Source organism: Pomacea canaliculata, linkage group LG4 (genome assembly GCF_003073045.1).
Source record: "Pomacea canaliculata isolate SZHN2017 linkage group LG4, ASM307304v1, whole genome shotgun sequence".
Taxonomy (NCBI): Eukaryota; Metazoa; Mollusca; class Gastropoda; order Architaenioglossa; family Ampullariidae; genus Pomacea; species Pomacea canaliculata.
Window position 1 is genome coordinate 4618958 of NC_037593.1, and position 16263 is coordinate 4635220.

Genomic DNA, 16263 nt, shown 5'->3' on the forward strand with positions numbered 1-16263 from the left:
AAAGCCAACCTAACACCGATCATCTAACAAATCCGCAGCCGAGTGCTTCGTGCTCATCTATTTGTTCTCTTACCTTTTTATGTTGTCTTAGCTCCTGTTGGACTGGCGTTGACCATCCACAGAGCCAACTAGAGTAAATGCTCACTTCTTTAGTTATTTTTATTATTTTTGTTATTAGTATATTTAATACGTTGTTGTTAATGCGTTCTACATGGACATCTTCATTTTGGATTGGCCGTTGCCTTTCATTTACACCAACGACTAAGATTTACTTTCATGGCATGATTAGTTCTGTAGTTCAGACATTTACAGCTTACTATTAGCCACGGTGCGAGATTTTTTTTATCGCTCTCCCTCTCTCTCTCTTGTTTTGGATTATTGATCTTTCTTAGTATAATGTCTTTATCGTATGCGCTTGTGGATCGCGTGGACTTTTCTTGCACGGGAGAAAATAATGACATCAGAAACCGATAAGCATAAAAAAATATGATGATCAGGTAACCGCCGCTACGTCCGCTGACCTGGCTTAGGTGGGCTGCACAGAGCTGTTAGACATGGAACATTCTGGGCCTCAGTGTTCATTCACAACTTGAGTCTTGCAAGTGAGTGGTGGACAAGCAGACAGGCTGTGGACCCACGGATCCTCACCCACTGTTTCCAAAGCAGTAATCAAGGTGTAACTGGCGCTGTTTTCATGTCGAAAGAAGTTCCGTGTGCGTGATTTTGTTCTACCTGATGTTTACCATTAAAACACAGGACCTTCAGTGTTTACATAAAATAAACAGTATCGTCGCCACAAAGAACAGTTGCGCACGTTTGTGATAATCCGTGAGATACTCTTGTCGACCTCGGCTCCCCATGTGGTGGTCTTCCTGGACTTGAGGGATTCTGACCGTTTCTCTCTGGTATCGGCTGCTTCCGCTTGTGTAACGCACGTGGGACTTGGTGTAACGCACGTGGAGCTTGGTGTAACGCACGTGGGACTTGGTGTAGCTACTGAGGACAAGAAACAAAGACTCGTGTTGTGGTAGGAGGAGGCGGGATAATGCTGGATGTGCTCAGCATGGGGAACATCTGCTCCAAAGGTATCCACCCTGCCAGCAAACTCAGCGGACTCAGCTTCACCAGCGCCACCTGCACACAAGTTGCTCACGTGAGTTATGGATTAGCCTGTCCTTAATACATGGATACTCGTCTGCCCTGGGTTTTGTGTTGCTGAAGTGAGCTTAAGCTTCTTTGGGTCCTCGCTAGACATTTCTGCTGGTTTTTCTTTAAAACAGGGCCTAGAGCTTTACAAGACATGTTTATGGGAAAGTTTGGTTTTATGTAACTATTAGACGTATAAACAAAGCCAAGATTTTTATTTCTTGTGTTGTATATAAAAAAAACTTGGACAGAAGATATTTTTGCAAAACTTTAAGCTGATTTTATAGTTTCTTCGCTGAACATCCGAGTTGTGTGCAAATGGCACAGGGGAAAATTAAAGCACCTTGATTTATATTATTTTCTTTTTAATGAACATTTTAATTTGATCATATTACACGTAACTAATAGCAGTGTGGGCAACTCGTGTATAACCACAGTTGGTTTTTAACTCTCTGTCTGACTTCATCTTTTGTTGCGCGCGAGCAGAAACACACGCACGCACGCAGGCTCACGCGCACATTCACTTTAAACACTAACCGCGTATTGGGTTCACATGCACTCAGCAACACTGACCCACGGCCACTTGCACTGCCTCAGGGTAAATATGAAGTTGCTTAGGAGTTTAACCTTTGACAAAAAGACGACATGTTGGCAGCTAACAGCCATTCTGTCTGGTCAGGAGATGGTTCCTGTCTTTTGCCACTCCTTCAGCAAATTATCGATTTTGTTTGTTTGTTGTTTTTTTATTTTTGTTCCTGTGTCCTAATGGCTTGTGTAGCCTGAGTGACAAGATGGCAGCCAAGTGATTGAATGTACTTGCCGTGTACACCATGTGGTGCGCCGTGTGCGGTGCGTGGTGACCACCTTTCCAAGCGGCAGATTCTCACTGGCTACCTGTCCGTGGTCAGTGCTGCTACCTTGTGAACCCAGGACTTGACCGTGCACCTGGCAGTCAGCTAAAGTTGTTATCAAAATAATAATAATAATAGCAGCTTGGCTGACTGCTAACACCCAGGTAGTGCGACTTTGGACATGACCCTTGGCCGTACGCCTAGTAGTCAGCTAAAGTTCTATAAAAATTAAAAAAAGCAGCTTGGCTGACTGCTAAGTTCCAGGTAGCGCCACCGTGGATACGACCCTAGAACTCAAGCTTTGTTACCACCGCAAGTAACTGGACGGGTTAGTCGGGTGGAACGTGTTTAGTCCAGACTAACAGGTCCAGCTGGACCAGTGTAACCGCCACCTGTTTACTTCCTGTGGTAGTTTTCCACCTCATTCTCTCTCTCTACTCTGTTTTTTCTCTCTCTCCTTTTCTTGCCAGCTTTATTTTCATCTCTCATTTCTCGTTTCCCTGCCTTGTTCCTAACTTCTCTTTTGTGTTTCCTTTTGTTTTCTTTATTATTCTCGTTCTCACATTTATTTTGCTTTGTATTTCTCATGTCTGGTTTTTATTGCCTATTTCTCCGACATTTTTGGTCTCCTTTTACTTTCTTCCCTTTCCTACTCTCTTCTCATGTTTCTTTTTCTCCGTTCTATTTCTTTTATTTTTCGTTTCTATCTTCAACATCCCTTTCTTCTTTTTTACTCACTTCCGATTTTTTTGCCAGGTAAATGCAGTGAAATAAACACGCCGCAAGAGCAGTGTCCATGTTGTGATAGTGCAAATAATTAATGGTAATCTGTGATCCATTTGAATAAGACACGCAGAAGGTTCGCTTCTTAATTTGAAATCTCTTCTCCTTCTTCATTTTATATTCTGACTTCTTTCCAGAATTGTTTCTCCAAGCTCCATATTTTATGGCCCGAAGTCCTGGAGGAATTTACGCTCGATAAAGCCTCGTTCATTGAATGTCAGAAAGTGTATATTAGCCAGGTTGTCTTGCTGCTGATGGCTACATTTCACGACAAGGCCTTCTCTCCTCTTTTAATCTCAATCTCGATGGCATCCGGTAGCCGCTGTGCTGAGAGCCCGAGACAGCAGGTGACCACAGAGTGCAAGCCGCTGTACTTCCTGTCTGTAGTTGCGTCCCTTGATGCCAGCGTTATGGACGGGGGTCACGAGCGTGGTGTTCACTTGAGATGACATGTTGGGTCACAAGATGTAGCGTTCACTTGAGATGACCTGTTGGGTCACAAGATGTAGCGTTCACTTGAGATGACATGTTGGGTCACGAGCGTAGCGTTCACTTGAGATGACCTGTCGGGTCACAAGATGTGCGCATGCGCAATAGAGCAAGTGATGAGCAATTGTGTGTTCAGACGACAACAGTGAGTGTGAGTGGCGTGTGTAATTAGGAAGGTCAACCTGGATTTAACAATCGTAGGTGAAAACAGTGGTGATAAAAAGAAGACAAATGTAGATATTTGGGAAAAAGTCGTATTTATAATGTGCGGCTGTGTATAGAAATGCACTGCATGCGTGTGCTTATAGGCTCAACGCACGTGCAATACGCCGGTGTGTCATGCGCACGCATCCCCCTCCCCTACGCACCAAAAGATATTTCAAAAGACAACAGGAGTGTTTGGTGGCTGAGTGTGTGATGCGGCAGAAACACATTTAATAACAGAGGTCTTGGAATAGTTCCCTTAGGAATTTTTAGTTCAGTTTTTTTTCTTGTTTTTATCAGTTGGATCTGCTTGGCGCGCTTGGCGTAGTCACCTGTAGACAGGTGTAACTCAGGGTTAGTGTGTAACCGCCAGCTTACAGTTGTGTCAGCATCACCCACCTCCCGCTAGCCCCAGTCAATACGCGTGCTAAAGGTCAGTTGTGTCATTGCTTCCCTCCTAGCTCCGAGGAGCCCAACATTAAAGTTTGATTGGCCGGTACAACACAACTCTGTAGAAGTCTTCACTTCCGCATCCCATTTTTTACAACTTACAAAGAAAATGTTTGAGTTGAAGGGTCTCAAATGATAAATGCACTTTCTCTCCTCACGTGTGAGTTTTGGCTGATTCCCCCACACACACACACACTTACACAGACATACACATACACCTCCTCCTCTCCTGTGGGAATTGCTTCTGTTCAGAGTTTGCTGTGAAAGTTTAAGGAGGCAAGCAGGGTAAAGGCTAACACTTTACGAAAGAGAGGAATTAAACGAGTCACGTGACACATGTAGGTCCACGCAAAACAAGTATATAAAAACAGTAAGGGACTATGAGAGAGCTTAAACTTTTAAAAAAAATCATCGCGAAAAAATGCACCAAGCTGACACTGTATTGTAATCATACAGTCAACATTTTACTTTTGATCAAAGGAGACCACGAATGCAGTTTGATCAAGCTTGAAGTCAGCCGACATGTTGTCAACTCTGTCAGTGGGATGGTCCCACTGCCGGTACGACTCCTCCCCCTCTCTCACTCACACACACTTTGTCTCTCTCTCTCTCTCACTCCATCTCTCACTCATCTCTCACAGATGTAACCCTAACCACACATCAATCGGCTTCCAACACGTCACAGTTATCATTGCCCTCGCGGGGTCATTGCGGCCATTGCTGTGGTGACTGATGCACGGTGGACCCCGCACTGCCAGGTCGCTGTGTGTCTGTAGTGTTTGGATAACAAATTTGTTTAATTGCGACAGTGTTTTGACTGCGCCATGTCCGGCCCTCGTCTGTGTCCACCTAGTGCATCGGTTGTTTATTTGTCATCGAAGCATTGATCGCTCGCCGCGAGCTCGCTTCTTGTCGTACTTGTGTCAGTCCTCGTATACAGACGATAGGCAACATCACTGAGCAGTGGTGATGATGATTGTGGCGAGGAGGGGGGGAGAGTTAAGAGCATCGGCATCTTTTCCGGATTCCCTACTTCTGTCCACAAGGTGTGTGAGTTTGATCGTTCACCAAGTAAGCGCGGTCCGGTGTCACCATTACGGTGAAGATTGGTCGTCAGGGTTCAGATACCGTCTCCGACAGGCTGTTCTTTCTCTTCATGCAGCATCTGTTTACAGGCCTGGCTGTTTTGCCGTGATATAATCTTAGTTTGTGATCGGCGTAAAACACCAATTTCCTTCCCCGAGTCTGGAGGCCCCTAGAAAGATAACAGTGCTTTCATGTAACAACAGTCAGAGCATAGATGTATACAGGTGGACTGCTGTCTGCCGAGACCAAAGCTCAGCCTCTTGCGAAGTTCTCCGCTGTTAGTCTCGGCGAGCCTAAACGAAGAATGTGACTAAACCGAAGCTTTGTAGTAGCATGCCTCGTTTTTGTAGTTAACTGGAAAAAAAATCGTGTGCCACCGTCCAGTAATACAAGTTCGTGGTCAGAGCTTCTTACTCCTCGCCCCTAGCCCGTGTTCATCTAAAGCTGCTTACCTCTAGCCGTGTGTCATCTACTTACCTCTCATGTTATCCTTGTAACCGTCACAGATCCACTCAGTACTAAACCATCTGTTTTTATGAAAAGCCCGTCGCAGGCTTCAAAAGACTTCATCGGTTTTAATTTTTTTAAATAAAAAAGCTTTCAGCTCATTTTCGGAATGTTTGCCATGTTATTAATATTGGATGACATTAATTTTGCCGACGAGCTGCAAAGCTTAATGTCCACAGTTTTCAATAAAAGCCTTCTTAAACAATGCTTGTTCATCTGTCGTTGTGAAGAGGCTTAATATCCGGGCTTTTATTTGTGTAGTGACGCCGCTGCTTCCGGCTCTCCATTTGTCTTGCTATTGCATTAAAATATTTCCTTGTTGATATTTTGTCATTATTTAAGACTTGTTCTTTCTGCAAACATGTTTGGCGGACGTGCGTTTTGTTTATGCAAACAACTTCTCAGCAGGCCGGTCTGCTCGCTCTGATGTTATAGACCTTCTGTCTCTCACTCACTCACTCTCTCACACACTCACACACATCCGCACACAGAGGAGGTAGTGGGGGAGAGAGAAAGTGCACAATAATGTATTTAAACACTGAGAAAATGCACATAAAATGTTTCTAAAGGAATGGCAAAATAAATAAATAAAAAATAAATAAAAGCGATCGACATTTAAAAGCTTGTGGCAGTGTCTAGTAGGTGGAGGACACAGCTGTCCTGTCGTTCAGTGTTTTGTCACATCGTTGAATGCGGTGGGCGATTGTGAACTGAACTCCTCCCTGGCTCTCGCTGGAGACGTATTCTTAGCAAACTCTGTAAAGGTCTCTTGACAATAGATGTTCAGACTTACTCTCACAAATACAGAGTCCAGACGCCATTTAATTGCGGGTAGTCGAGTGTTTCCTCTTCTCTCGCACACCACAGAACATTGACAACGATCAGCTATCGAGTGAGAAAATTGATTTTAACAAGGCATTGACATGTCACTTCCACTAACAATGTGTCCTTACCGCGAGAGTTGCTGCCTTCCAGACAAATCGCTGCACTTTGCCCACATTCTTTTGTCTTCTTTCCTTTTCTTAACCCTTTAACGGTCTCCCTCTCCTCTTTTTTTTTTTTTTTTTTTTTGTTTGGGTTACGCGAATACAAAAGTATTGTGTTTGGACATTATAAATTTTGAAAGGAGTGTTTCTTTATAGCAGAATGTGATAAACTCTTCCGGGGAGAGTTCCTCTTGAGCAGAGCACAATAAATTCTGCCAGAGAACGTTTGTTTGTAACCGGTGTCGACTTCGTTGGTGACTGGTTGGTGGGGCATAGAATGGCAGCGAATTTCGCAACATTTGTCATGTGATGATGTCTGTGTGCAGTTGTATTTGTTTTATTTATTTATATTTTGCTTTTTTCAATCATTTCTATGCTGCTTTATTACATCTTCTGCCGGTTTAATTTCATTTTGGATGTTATTTTCGTATTTCTCCATCGCTAAACCTCACACCTCCAGGTTGTGTGCCACTCGTCTGTCCCTCGGGATAGGGGTGGAGGGGGAGATAAAGCGCGTGCACTCGTGGTGGTGTGTGCACATATATGCATGTATGCCCGCGTGTTTGTGTTTGTGTACTCTGGCGACCAAGTACACCACGCTTTCTTGAACGTTTGCGTGCTGCAGGTCAATGAGGAGTGCAGCACCCTGCGCGTGACGCTAGCGGCGGTGCAGCACGACCGGGAGGCGGCCAAGGAGCAGGTGACCACCCTGCAGACCCGCGTCATCAGCCTTGAGAACCTCGTCAAGGTGAGAGCAATCAGACTTTGTTTCTGCTGCTGGCGAGTTATATATCTAATGTGAGAAATGCATGGCGAATTGTACACAAAAATCCGCTCAGTTTGATGAATTTGGCCACTCAGGTGTTGCCTGAGAATTTTGAACAAAGTCACCCTGTTGATACGAACAGTCGTATATTATGGCGAAAAAATGTCACCATCTGTACAGAAGGATATTCACGAGACACAAACATCACTCCCCCCAATCATATACCAAATATCCTACTCTTTACCAACACACCCATCCAAAAAGACTGTTACTGTCGAGTGTAACCTGTATCACATAAAGAAAAAATGAGTAGAGGAAAAATGTTTCTGGATGTAGATACTACATCAGTCTATTCACCGGTATTTATTTTTTTTTTACAATGGATTCTTTAGGGGCTTAATTTTTTTTTTTTTTTTAGTTGTGTATGTATTGCTTGTTCCTTTGTCCTCAGTTTTGTTTGAGCAATGTATAATGCACGTGAGTGGTGTGTAGTGAGCGAAAGCCCGCTTAGTGTAAGAGTCTGAAGACACCAAATACTGGTGGCCATGTTGCAGGAGCTCCAGGAGTCGGCAGATCGGCTGAAGCACCTGGAGGTGGAGTACAAGGATGCTGTGTCACAGCTCAGCGACAAGCAGCGTCAGTTTGAACGTCTGCAAGAGGTCAGACACCTCACCCCCACCCTCGCCGCTATCATTCAAGCATCCATAATCATCATCCATCCAAACATCCAGCATCATCAGCAGTAATAATAATAATCATCATCATCCATGTAACAGTTTTTCAACGAAAATTGTGCTGATCACTAGCTTTCCAAGTTTAGTCCACTTCTTGCTGCATACAACTCTATCACCTTAGTCCATTTTTGTGTTTGTACTCAGTGGCGCCGCCTTGCTAGACTTACAAATGCTGCACACTTCATCGTGTTAGTAACTATCTCCTCTTACAGCAGTTTGGCAATCCCTCGTAAGTCCTCTTCCGCGTTAGTCTCGAGGTGCCACGAGTACGGAGTAGTTTGGAGAGGGCAGCAAGACCTCTTCCATATCAGCTTTGTTGCGCCACAGTCAGTGGCAAGGACTTGGTGGCTTGCCCACGTCTTGCTGTCCCTTCTGTAACTGGCGAAGGTGTGGTTGACAGCTCTGTTCCACTGCCACCCACGGAAACGTCTCAGCCTGGGTTCTGTCTAAGATGTCGTTCAACTGTTTTGTCTCCCTCTGTAGACGATGGAGAGCACTTGCGGCTTGCCTCTCCTTTTGAAGCACGATGGAGCGCAATTGTTGTGCCCCCTCGTTGGGAATGATGGAGAGGAACTGCTCTGCCCCCCTTCCCTTGTAATTGCACGCTGGAATTCAATCGTTCAGTGCCGCCATCTTGACGTCCAGCTCCGCCCTGATACAATTAGTGGCATCACTTCTGTGGCCCGGAGTGCTAACTTGGTAATCTGGAGCGCTTGGCAAGAAAGTTCTTGTCATTCTCCGAGTGAGGAGGCGAAGGCTTATGTATTCCCACTGGTCCATGCACTGTAGTTGTCTGACATGAACCCATGTACGCCACACTTACACAAAACTGGGGAGATTGTGAGTCCTGTTGGGAAGGTGTTTCTGGTTTATGATAAAATTCCACACATTTGAAATATTGGGGAAGCAGATACAGTTACCACGTGGAGTCTGGCGAAGCCTGATGTGTTGCCCGCTTGTCACCAGGCCCAGAAAGAAAGCAAGGAGCAACAGGAGAAGACAATAAGCGGCCTGCAGGCCAAGGTCCGACAGCTGGAGGACAAGAGCCAGGCACAAGACCAGCGACAAGGAGAGCTGGACACTGAAGTCTTGGCCCTTCGTCAGCACAAGGAGGACCTGCAGAAGCTGCTCGCAGAGCAGAGAGAGCAGTACCTGCTGCTGCAGCAGAAGCAAGAGGTGCTGGAGAAGGAGGCGGCAGTGGCCAGAACAGACAAGGCTGTCGCTGCAGGCAGACGACGGGCGGGGGTCGGGGAGGACAGCACTGGCAGTCGGTCCCCCGCGCATGGCACGTCAACGATGAAGGTGAGGTTTGGAGAAGCGAGGGTGTGACCAGTGTCTATGAGCATTACTAGTGCATTACTATGGTAGATGGCTCACAGGAGTCTGGTAACGAGAGTTAGCTGACTGGAGGGCATGCTTCTGTCTGGTGTACTGTGCAACCGTCTGTACTTCCCGGGTGTTAAATACCCTGCCTACACGCTCGCCATTCAGCTAGTGGCTAGGAGATGAGGGAGGATATTTTACTTGTTTAACTCTCTGTGTGTGATGAGTGGTTGGGTAAAGAGAAACAGAAGAAATAAGAGAAAAACAGTATCTCAATTCTGAATCTTGTGTATCTAATCATTATGGTGAGAGCTGAAAAAATGTGTTTGAAAACTGCACCAAACCTACTTCACGGCAAAAATCGACAATATATCTTGGTGTGATGTAAGTGTGTACAGTATTGGATTGCTTGTCAGGGAAACAGTACAGTAAATGTCGGACTTTAATCTGCGACTTTTCCGAGCTTTAAACCCTGAGGCTTAAACAGTGATGGGGCTTTGTTTGCGGATTTTTCAGATTCCATTAATTTTTCGATGAGATCATGTTAAAGTGTTAATTGTGCATGTTGCTGCAATGTTAACTGTTACTGAAGCATTCAGACCAGTCGCTAAAACACACCCTCATCATGCTGAGCACGAGACGAAATGCCTACAATGCAGTTTTAAAGTTGAAGACGACCGACATGGCCACTGAAAAAGTTGTATATATATATATCTGGCTTATAAACCAGTACGGCGTATTGCGAAAAAATAGAGATTTTGTAAAATAAATTTAGTATGTAGGCTTGTATACAGGTGCGCTCAGTAGACCAAAATTTACGGTGAATATGTGTTTGTCGTATTTTGTTGTATGTAGATTTGACTGTGCACGGTGCTAGTGCTCGTATAAGGTGTGGATCGATACAAGGAAATCTGGTGAAATCGCATGTGTGTGTGTTTTGTTATTTGTTGTTGTATTTTTTTTTTTTTTTGAAAGATTGAAACCTTTTACTTTTTGCTTCACTTCATGCAGGTGTGAAAAATGTGCAGCAGACGCCAGCTGATGAAATCGTTCCGTTGACCTCGGTGTCCACGTCAGCGCTCGAATCCACTCCAGTACATCAAACAGGTCAGTGCTTTTTTTTCGGCCCATTGCTAGCAGGTTCCCAGTGACACCTAATTCTCTGTCTTCTCCTTCCTCAAACACACACAGAGCCTCACATGCACAGTCATGCGTAAAACAACCATTTCTACTCGGCTCCTGTCTCCTGTGAGCTTCTCCTGCAGCTTCACCGCTCAGCTTGTGTTTGTCCTCCATAGCCGGTCTCTACAAGTCTTTGATGCCAGCGTCTGCAGTGCTGACATGCCACACCACCTCTTGTTTCACAGGACATGTCGGGGCTACTAGATGCCGAGACAATTTGTGAAAGAACTTTGACATTGGACTGCTTTACTCTTTAAAAAAAAAAAAAAACGGTTGATTGACTAGCTGACTGACTGACCGACTGACAGAATGAATACAAGAAAGAACGAATTGACAGAAGTGGATTGATTATGCGTGTTTTTCTCACCGATCTGCACGCGAACTTTGTTTCGTGATCAGCTCTGAGTTTGGTGGGCTAATTACAGGTTGTTTTTTTTTATCGACTGGCTAATTCCTTCTTTTATTTCTTCACGTTTACTCTGGGTGGTTTTTTTTTTTTACCTCCCCTCCTTTTGGTTTGGTACAGCGACGAAGAGTGATGTAGTATGGAAATTGTGGAAGCTTTTGCTCCTCTGTAATCGCAACATCAACTGGGACAGACTGACCGACAAGAAATGCTTGTGTCCTCGCCCATGACTCCTTACCCTACAAATACTACTGGAGTTTGGACGTACAGACCCCAGGGGTAGGGAATGTGGGAAGGAAAGCGAGAGATGCCAACACGAACAACCTCTTCGAATGTCAGTCACAGGACCGACACGAGTAGGTCACGGACCTGTATCCCTTCCATGTCTCAGATATGTTGCGAAGTCTTCAAGACCAGTCCAAAACGCTTACATCTGATGGGACAGGTGGGTCAGGCAGAACGATCTATTCCTAGGTATTGTTTGTGTAAGCAGCTGTCGAGTTTTCTCGGAACTGCTCGATTTTGACAGACCCGCGCAGTCAGGATCTCAGAAACACTCGGCCAGACTTCGCCAGGGACCTGCACTCGGAGCACGAGCTTGGCCAGTCTGTGGTCTGGTAGCCGAGTGAGTAATCCCGTGACCTTACGGTCGTAGGGGACTGAGCTGTGAATTACTTCTCTCGAGGCCAGCTGTTTGTGAGGACTCCATAACTGAGTAGGTCGTCCTCTTCGCGCTACTGTTGTGAAATGAATTCCTTTGTGGCATCGATTTCTTTGTTACCTTCCTTAACCCCTCCTCCAATCACCTCGTATCATCTCTCTTGATGACCGTTGATATGACCCGCTGGAGAGACTGGTGACGTGGAGCAGATTGTTCACTTGTGTCAGCGGCGCAAACGAAGTTTTTTTTGGGGGGGAGGGAGGCGCAGTTAACGGATAGGGGGAGACAAGTGGGTGGGGAGTTGCTGATGATCAATAATGGCTGTGCGCCTTGCCGCCATGACCTGCAGTGCTCTTCGACTACGACACCAAGGGTAGTGGAGCGTGCGCTCAGGGTTCAAAGTTATCGCCCTGCGCAGCTGTAAATGGGTTAGCGGGTTCCTGGCAAACCGGATGAGGTGGGGGACCACTGGCACTGTGAGCCGGGTGGAGGGGAGAGTGTGGCGGGGGAGACAAGGACGTCAGACGAGACGCATGTCGCCACCATCGCTCACTTTTTCATCCTTTCGCATGTGCAAATGTATGTGGGCGCCGGTTTAAGTGAGGTGGCTTTTTGTGGGCGTAGTGGTGGTGTGGAGAAAAGGGGGTCGAGAGAGTGAGCGGTGTGCGCATGCCTTCCGACCCTGACCCGAGGTCATCCCTGGAGGTGCATCAGAATCTCGTGACGTCACCACCAGACGGCGGAAGCAGGCGACAGTAGGGGGAGGGAAGCACTGCACGAAGTCCCGTCTCCACGTGGAAGGCAGCGAGGCTTGGCAAGCATCGCGATATCAAGAGTGGCTCACCGCGCCGCATTTCGTGGGCGACAATCGACGGAAGGATGTTTGTGCGCTGGCCTTTAGGTGAGGGCTAGTGGACCGGAAGTCTTTTGAGAAAGCGAGGGTGGAAGTCTGACGCTGTCTGCAGACCATCGCCTCCTTCCATCAACCTTTTTCCATCACTGACTCCATATTCAGTCAGCATTCCCGAGGAAACATGGGAATATCTCTCCAACCCCGCAGCGCAGGACCTTGCTCCGTCCTCGCGGCACCCGGCGTCAAGTGCGTCAGGGGCCGGCTGCACGGCCGGTGGGTAGGGCTGGCTTAGGCAATCAGCTCGCGCGATATGAAATGATAGCAGGTCAGCTGACTGCCTCGCGCTGGAAGTCATCCAGCTGACGCCCAGGAACTTGCTGTGCACCGGGCCGCCCGCAACTAATTGCCTGCTGCTATTTATTCACGCTTTGCTGCCATCGCAAGCTGGCGCGGCTACACAAACAGGAACATACGTTCATACCTATAAAAGCATGTCCGTTTACAAACTGTTAGTTTAACCTCCTTTCGTCCCCCCTTTTTTTTTTCTTTCTGTCTTGGGAGACGGTTTGCTTCTTGATCGTGGGGTTGAAACGATAGTTCGCCCCACTTCTCACCCCCCCCCAACCCTCGCCCGGTTTCCAAGATTTCCTGCAGCCTGCAGGATCAAAGACTCGCGGGGATCTAACCTGCTGGCGGAACGCTCATTTCCTCCGGTCGGCCATGTTGGAATCCCTTAACGACAAATTTATTGCCTTCCTGAGTCTTTCATCGTCAAACGATGTTTCTAGACAAGCTTAGTTAGCTGAGCATTAGCTGCGCTGTGAGAGGAGGACCGAGTGGACTAGTGGCGGCTGTCGTTGTTGTAAGACTGGTCCCCGTTCCCCATAGTCGGGGCATGGTCAGATGACTGGTCACGGAGGACGAACAGCAGCAAGACTCGTGGAGTCTCATGTCTCCCATTTATATCAGTAACAGTCTTTGCAATGTATAAGGATGTGTAAGTGTTTGGTATCAAAAACAACGTGCGCCTGTTGGGTGTGAAAGTGTATGACATCAAATGTGTGTGTTCGTGGGGTGGGGGATGTCTGGGTCTGTCAGAACTTTGTACCTTTGTAGCTTAATTTGATTGAAAAAAGGTGACGCAGACGACCAGTCGCAGTTGCTTGTGTGGTTGGGACGGCGGCAAGTGTGTTACCTGGAGGACCCCGAGCTGGTGGAGATCGCGTGCCGGCTGGAGCGCCTGCTGGCCCGTGGCGGGCTGGAGCAATGTTCTTCAGGTGACTTTGCCTTTCGGAATGCCTTCCCTCCTTCTCGTCGATGTCAAGGATGACGACGATGACTAACAGAATGTTTACGCATGTCAGCATGAGTCTCTTTATTCGCATGTCTTGGCAGATAACTGCTGGTGCTAAAAGTGCTTCCTGTTGCATTCTACTCAACCGAAGAGAAAATGCTTTGAAAATTCAAGTCAGCAGACTTTCCCACCCCTGTGGAGAGTGCACAGCAGCTTCGTTCAAGACCTGAACGTGGCATGTCTTGTCGCCATTATTATGAGCAGCTGTTTGGCTCTAAGAAGTGCATAACCACATTATTACTTTTTTTTTTTGCATATGTATAGGCTTCGACCAGTACTTACACGATTGCGTGACTGCATACAGATGGAGAGTAAGATGCAATGTGGGATGTTCGTATGAAGCACAATAATCGCATGTTCATGCACTGGCTTTTTTTTTTGTTTGTTTGTTTGGCATGCAGTCGTCCAGCGGCACTAACTTATTTAACTGCCAATTATCTTCTCGTCGAATGATGGGTTTGTGGGTTGGCAAAAGGCACAGGAAAAAAACATGATAATGAAAGAAGCTGACCAAGAAAGCTGAGGTAGTTTTGAGGTAGGGGAGGAGGAGATCGATCTTGCAATGACGGAGGATTTCGGGTGCGAAGTACGCCATGCGTCGCGTAATAGGGTGATAACTTTTTTTTTATAACCTGACAAGTTTTTTGTTTGTTTGTTTGTTTGTTTTTGAGTGACAGAGCGAATTCATTCCTCTCTCTGCTCGCGTCCCTTTCTCTCTCTCTCGCTGTCTCGTGAGAGCGCACGTCAGAGTTGTTGTCTTCAGAAGGCCTAGCAAGAGGGCAGAAGGTCAACTGACGCCCTCACACAGTTGGCGCCGTTTGACCTGGAGATGATAGCATGCTGCTGGACTCTTTGATGTCAAAAGTATCAGAAGCAACAGAAAGATCCATGTTTTGACGGCCATCGTACCCTTTGCTCTCATGCCGGTATTATTCAAATGTCTGTCAACACACAGTAGCATTTTGTATTTTGTGATTGCAGTTCTGTAGAAAGGAGCTTCCGCAGCTAACAGGATGCAAAAGTTTGCGACAACTGTTTCTGAAAAATTTGCGAAGTCTTTGGATTTCATATTCGATTTTTTGTATCCAAACCTTTAAACGCAAAGAGAAAAGAAAAAGAAGAGAAATAGGAGAGGTGACAAACGGATTGCGGATTGAACAGGTTCCATCCGAGTCGTCTTGACTGGGGTAGCTGATCTCTGGGACACAGTCCTGGTGTTTAGTAGTTCCAACGCTGGTTCCTGTGCAGAGCATGAGCGCTCTGGAATTGGCACAGGAGTCAGGAAGAGATGTTCCGCCTGTGTATCAACTAAAGTTATATCATGACACACGCTGCTGACTGTGATCAGGCGCCACATGCACAGACCAATGAAAATAGTAGTTCCCCGAGATAAGATATGAACACAGACCATTCAGTCCTCGCTGTATTGAGGGAAGGCCTCTTGCGACCGAGTTCTTGTGAGTTCACATCCAATCAGAATCCTGGACTCGGTACAAAACTTACACACGCGTTTAAAATCTGTTTTCTACCCTTGAGCTGTAAAAGTCAGCAAAAGTACATTAATTCGTACTGGGCAGTTGGGGTGAGCTGTAACAGACAACAGTGTTACAACAAAGAGTTTGTGGGGAAGTCATTTTGCCCAGTTCACTCTCTATAGCCGAGCGCTTCCGGGAGATTGAGAAATTAGCAGTAACCTGTCAACAGCTTCAGTCTGATAGCCAAAAATAAGGACTCATCAATATTCTGCGGGGTCTGTGCTTACCGCACGCGCAGTTTGTGAACGATTACATGTAAACTGTAAATAACTCACTTTCCTATTTCATTCATCACTCCTGCAATCAATGCAGCAACCCCGGACAGTGTCCAGTTTTATCTAGCGGCTGATACATTTGCGGGGCTTGCGGTTAAATGGGATGGAAATGGCCTTGATTTACTGCTGAAATCACAAGAAGTATTACGGGTAATAATGAATATCGGAGGAAAATTATGTAGTGCAAGGAGTTGGGGCACTTTTGTGTCTAAAAAGGGTTACCTGGAATCATGGCTTGTTTATCTAAAGAAAGAGAGAGCGATAAAAGAAAAAAAAAAACAATGCGGCGTTGGCGGTAAAGTGATTTTTCGCTCATTTGGAGGTTTCCGAACGTGGGAGCCCGTGGCCAATGGGTCACAAGTGGTAATCGATGGTCCTGGATGTGTCTTTGATGGAGATGTGTGATTGTGTCTTAAAGGCAACAAGCTGCGATTTTTGAAAGCAGCAGCTGGCTTCACGTGGCACAGACGCACGCACAGGCACGAACTCGGGTAGTAGGGGCAGGTATGGCGACACCGACAGCAGTCTTCCTCCACCCCCATCGCCCACCCCAGTCTTTCTCCTCCCTCGCCCTCCTGTTCGCACTGTCCACTACTTTTGCGGGGAACCATACTGGCAAGTCGTCAGCAGTCAGACCGTGGAGATGCTCGCGTGTGTCCATCACAGATAAAG

General features: G+C 46.5%; 2 protein-coding genes across 4 annotated transcripts in view; both read left to right on the forward strand.

Annotated features, from left to right (window-relative positions):
- The window catches only part of LOC112562103 (trichohyalin-like), a 126447-nt gene that overhangs the window by 108706 nt on the left and 1478 nt on the right, over nt 1-16263 (forward strand). For 2 of the 3 annotated variants that reach the window (XM_025235112.1, XM_025235110.1), the window contains exons 10-13: nt 7128-7250; nt 7823-7927; nt 8969-9304; nt 10337-10432. In XM_025235112.1, coding sequence (XP_025090897.1) covers nt 7128-7250; nt 7823-7927; nt 8969-9304; nt 10337-10342 — 570 coding nt within the window. In that variant the 3' untranslated portion in view covers nt 10343-10432. Of the gene's footprint in view, nt 1-7127; nt 7251-7822; nt 7928-8968; nt 9305-10336; nt 10433-13563; nt 13699-16263 lie in introns of those variants that run through there. The other variant, XM_025235111.1, reaches the window with a different exon arrangement.
- Nucleotides 13421-16263, forward strand: part of LOC112561469 (RIMS-binding protein 2-like) — a 28301-nt gene continuing 25458 nt past the window's right edge. Inside the window, exons 1-3 of the mRNA XM_025233989.1 lie at nt 13421-13424; nt 13564-13704; nt 14943-15058. Coding sequence (XP_025089774.1) covers nt 13421-13424; nt 13564-13704; nt 14943-15058 — 261 coding nt within the window. The remainder of the gene's footprint in view (nt 13425-13563; nt 13705-14942; nt 15059-16263) is intronic.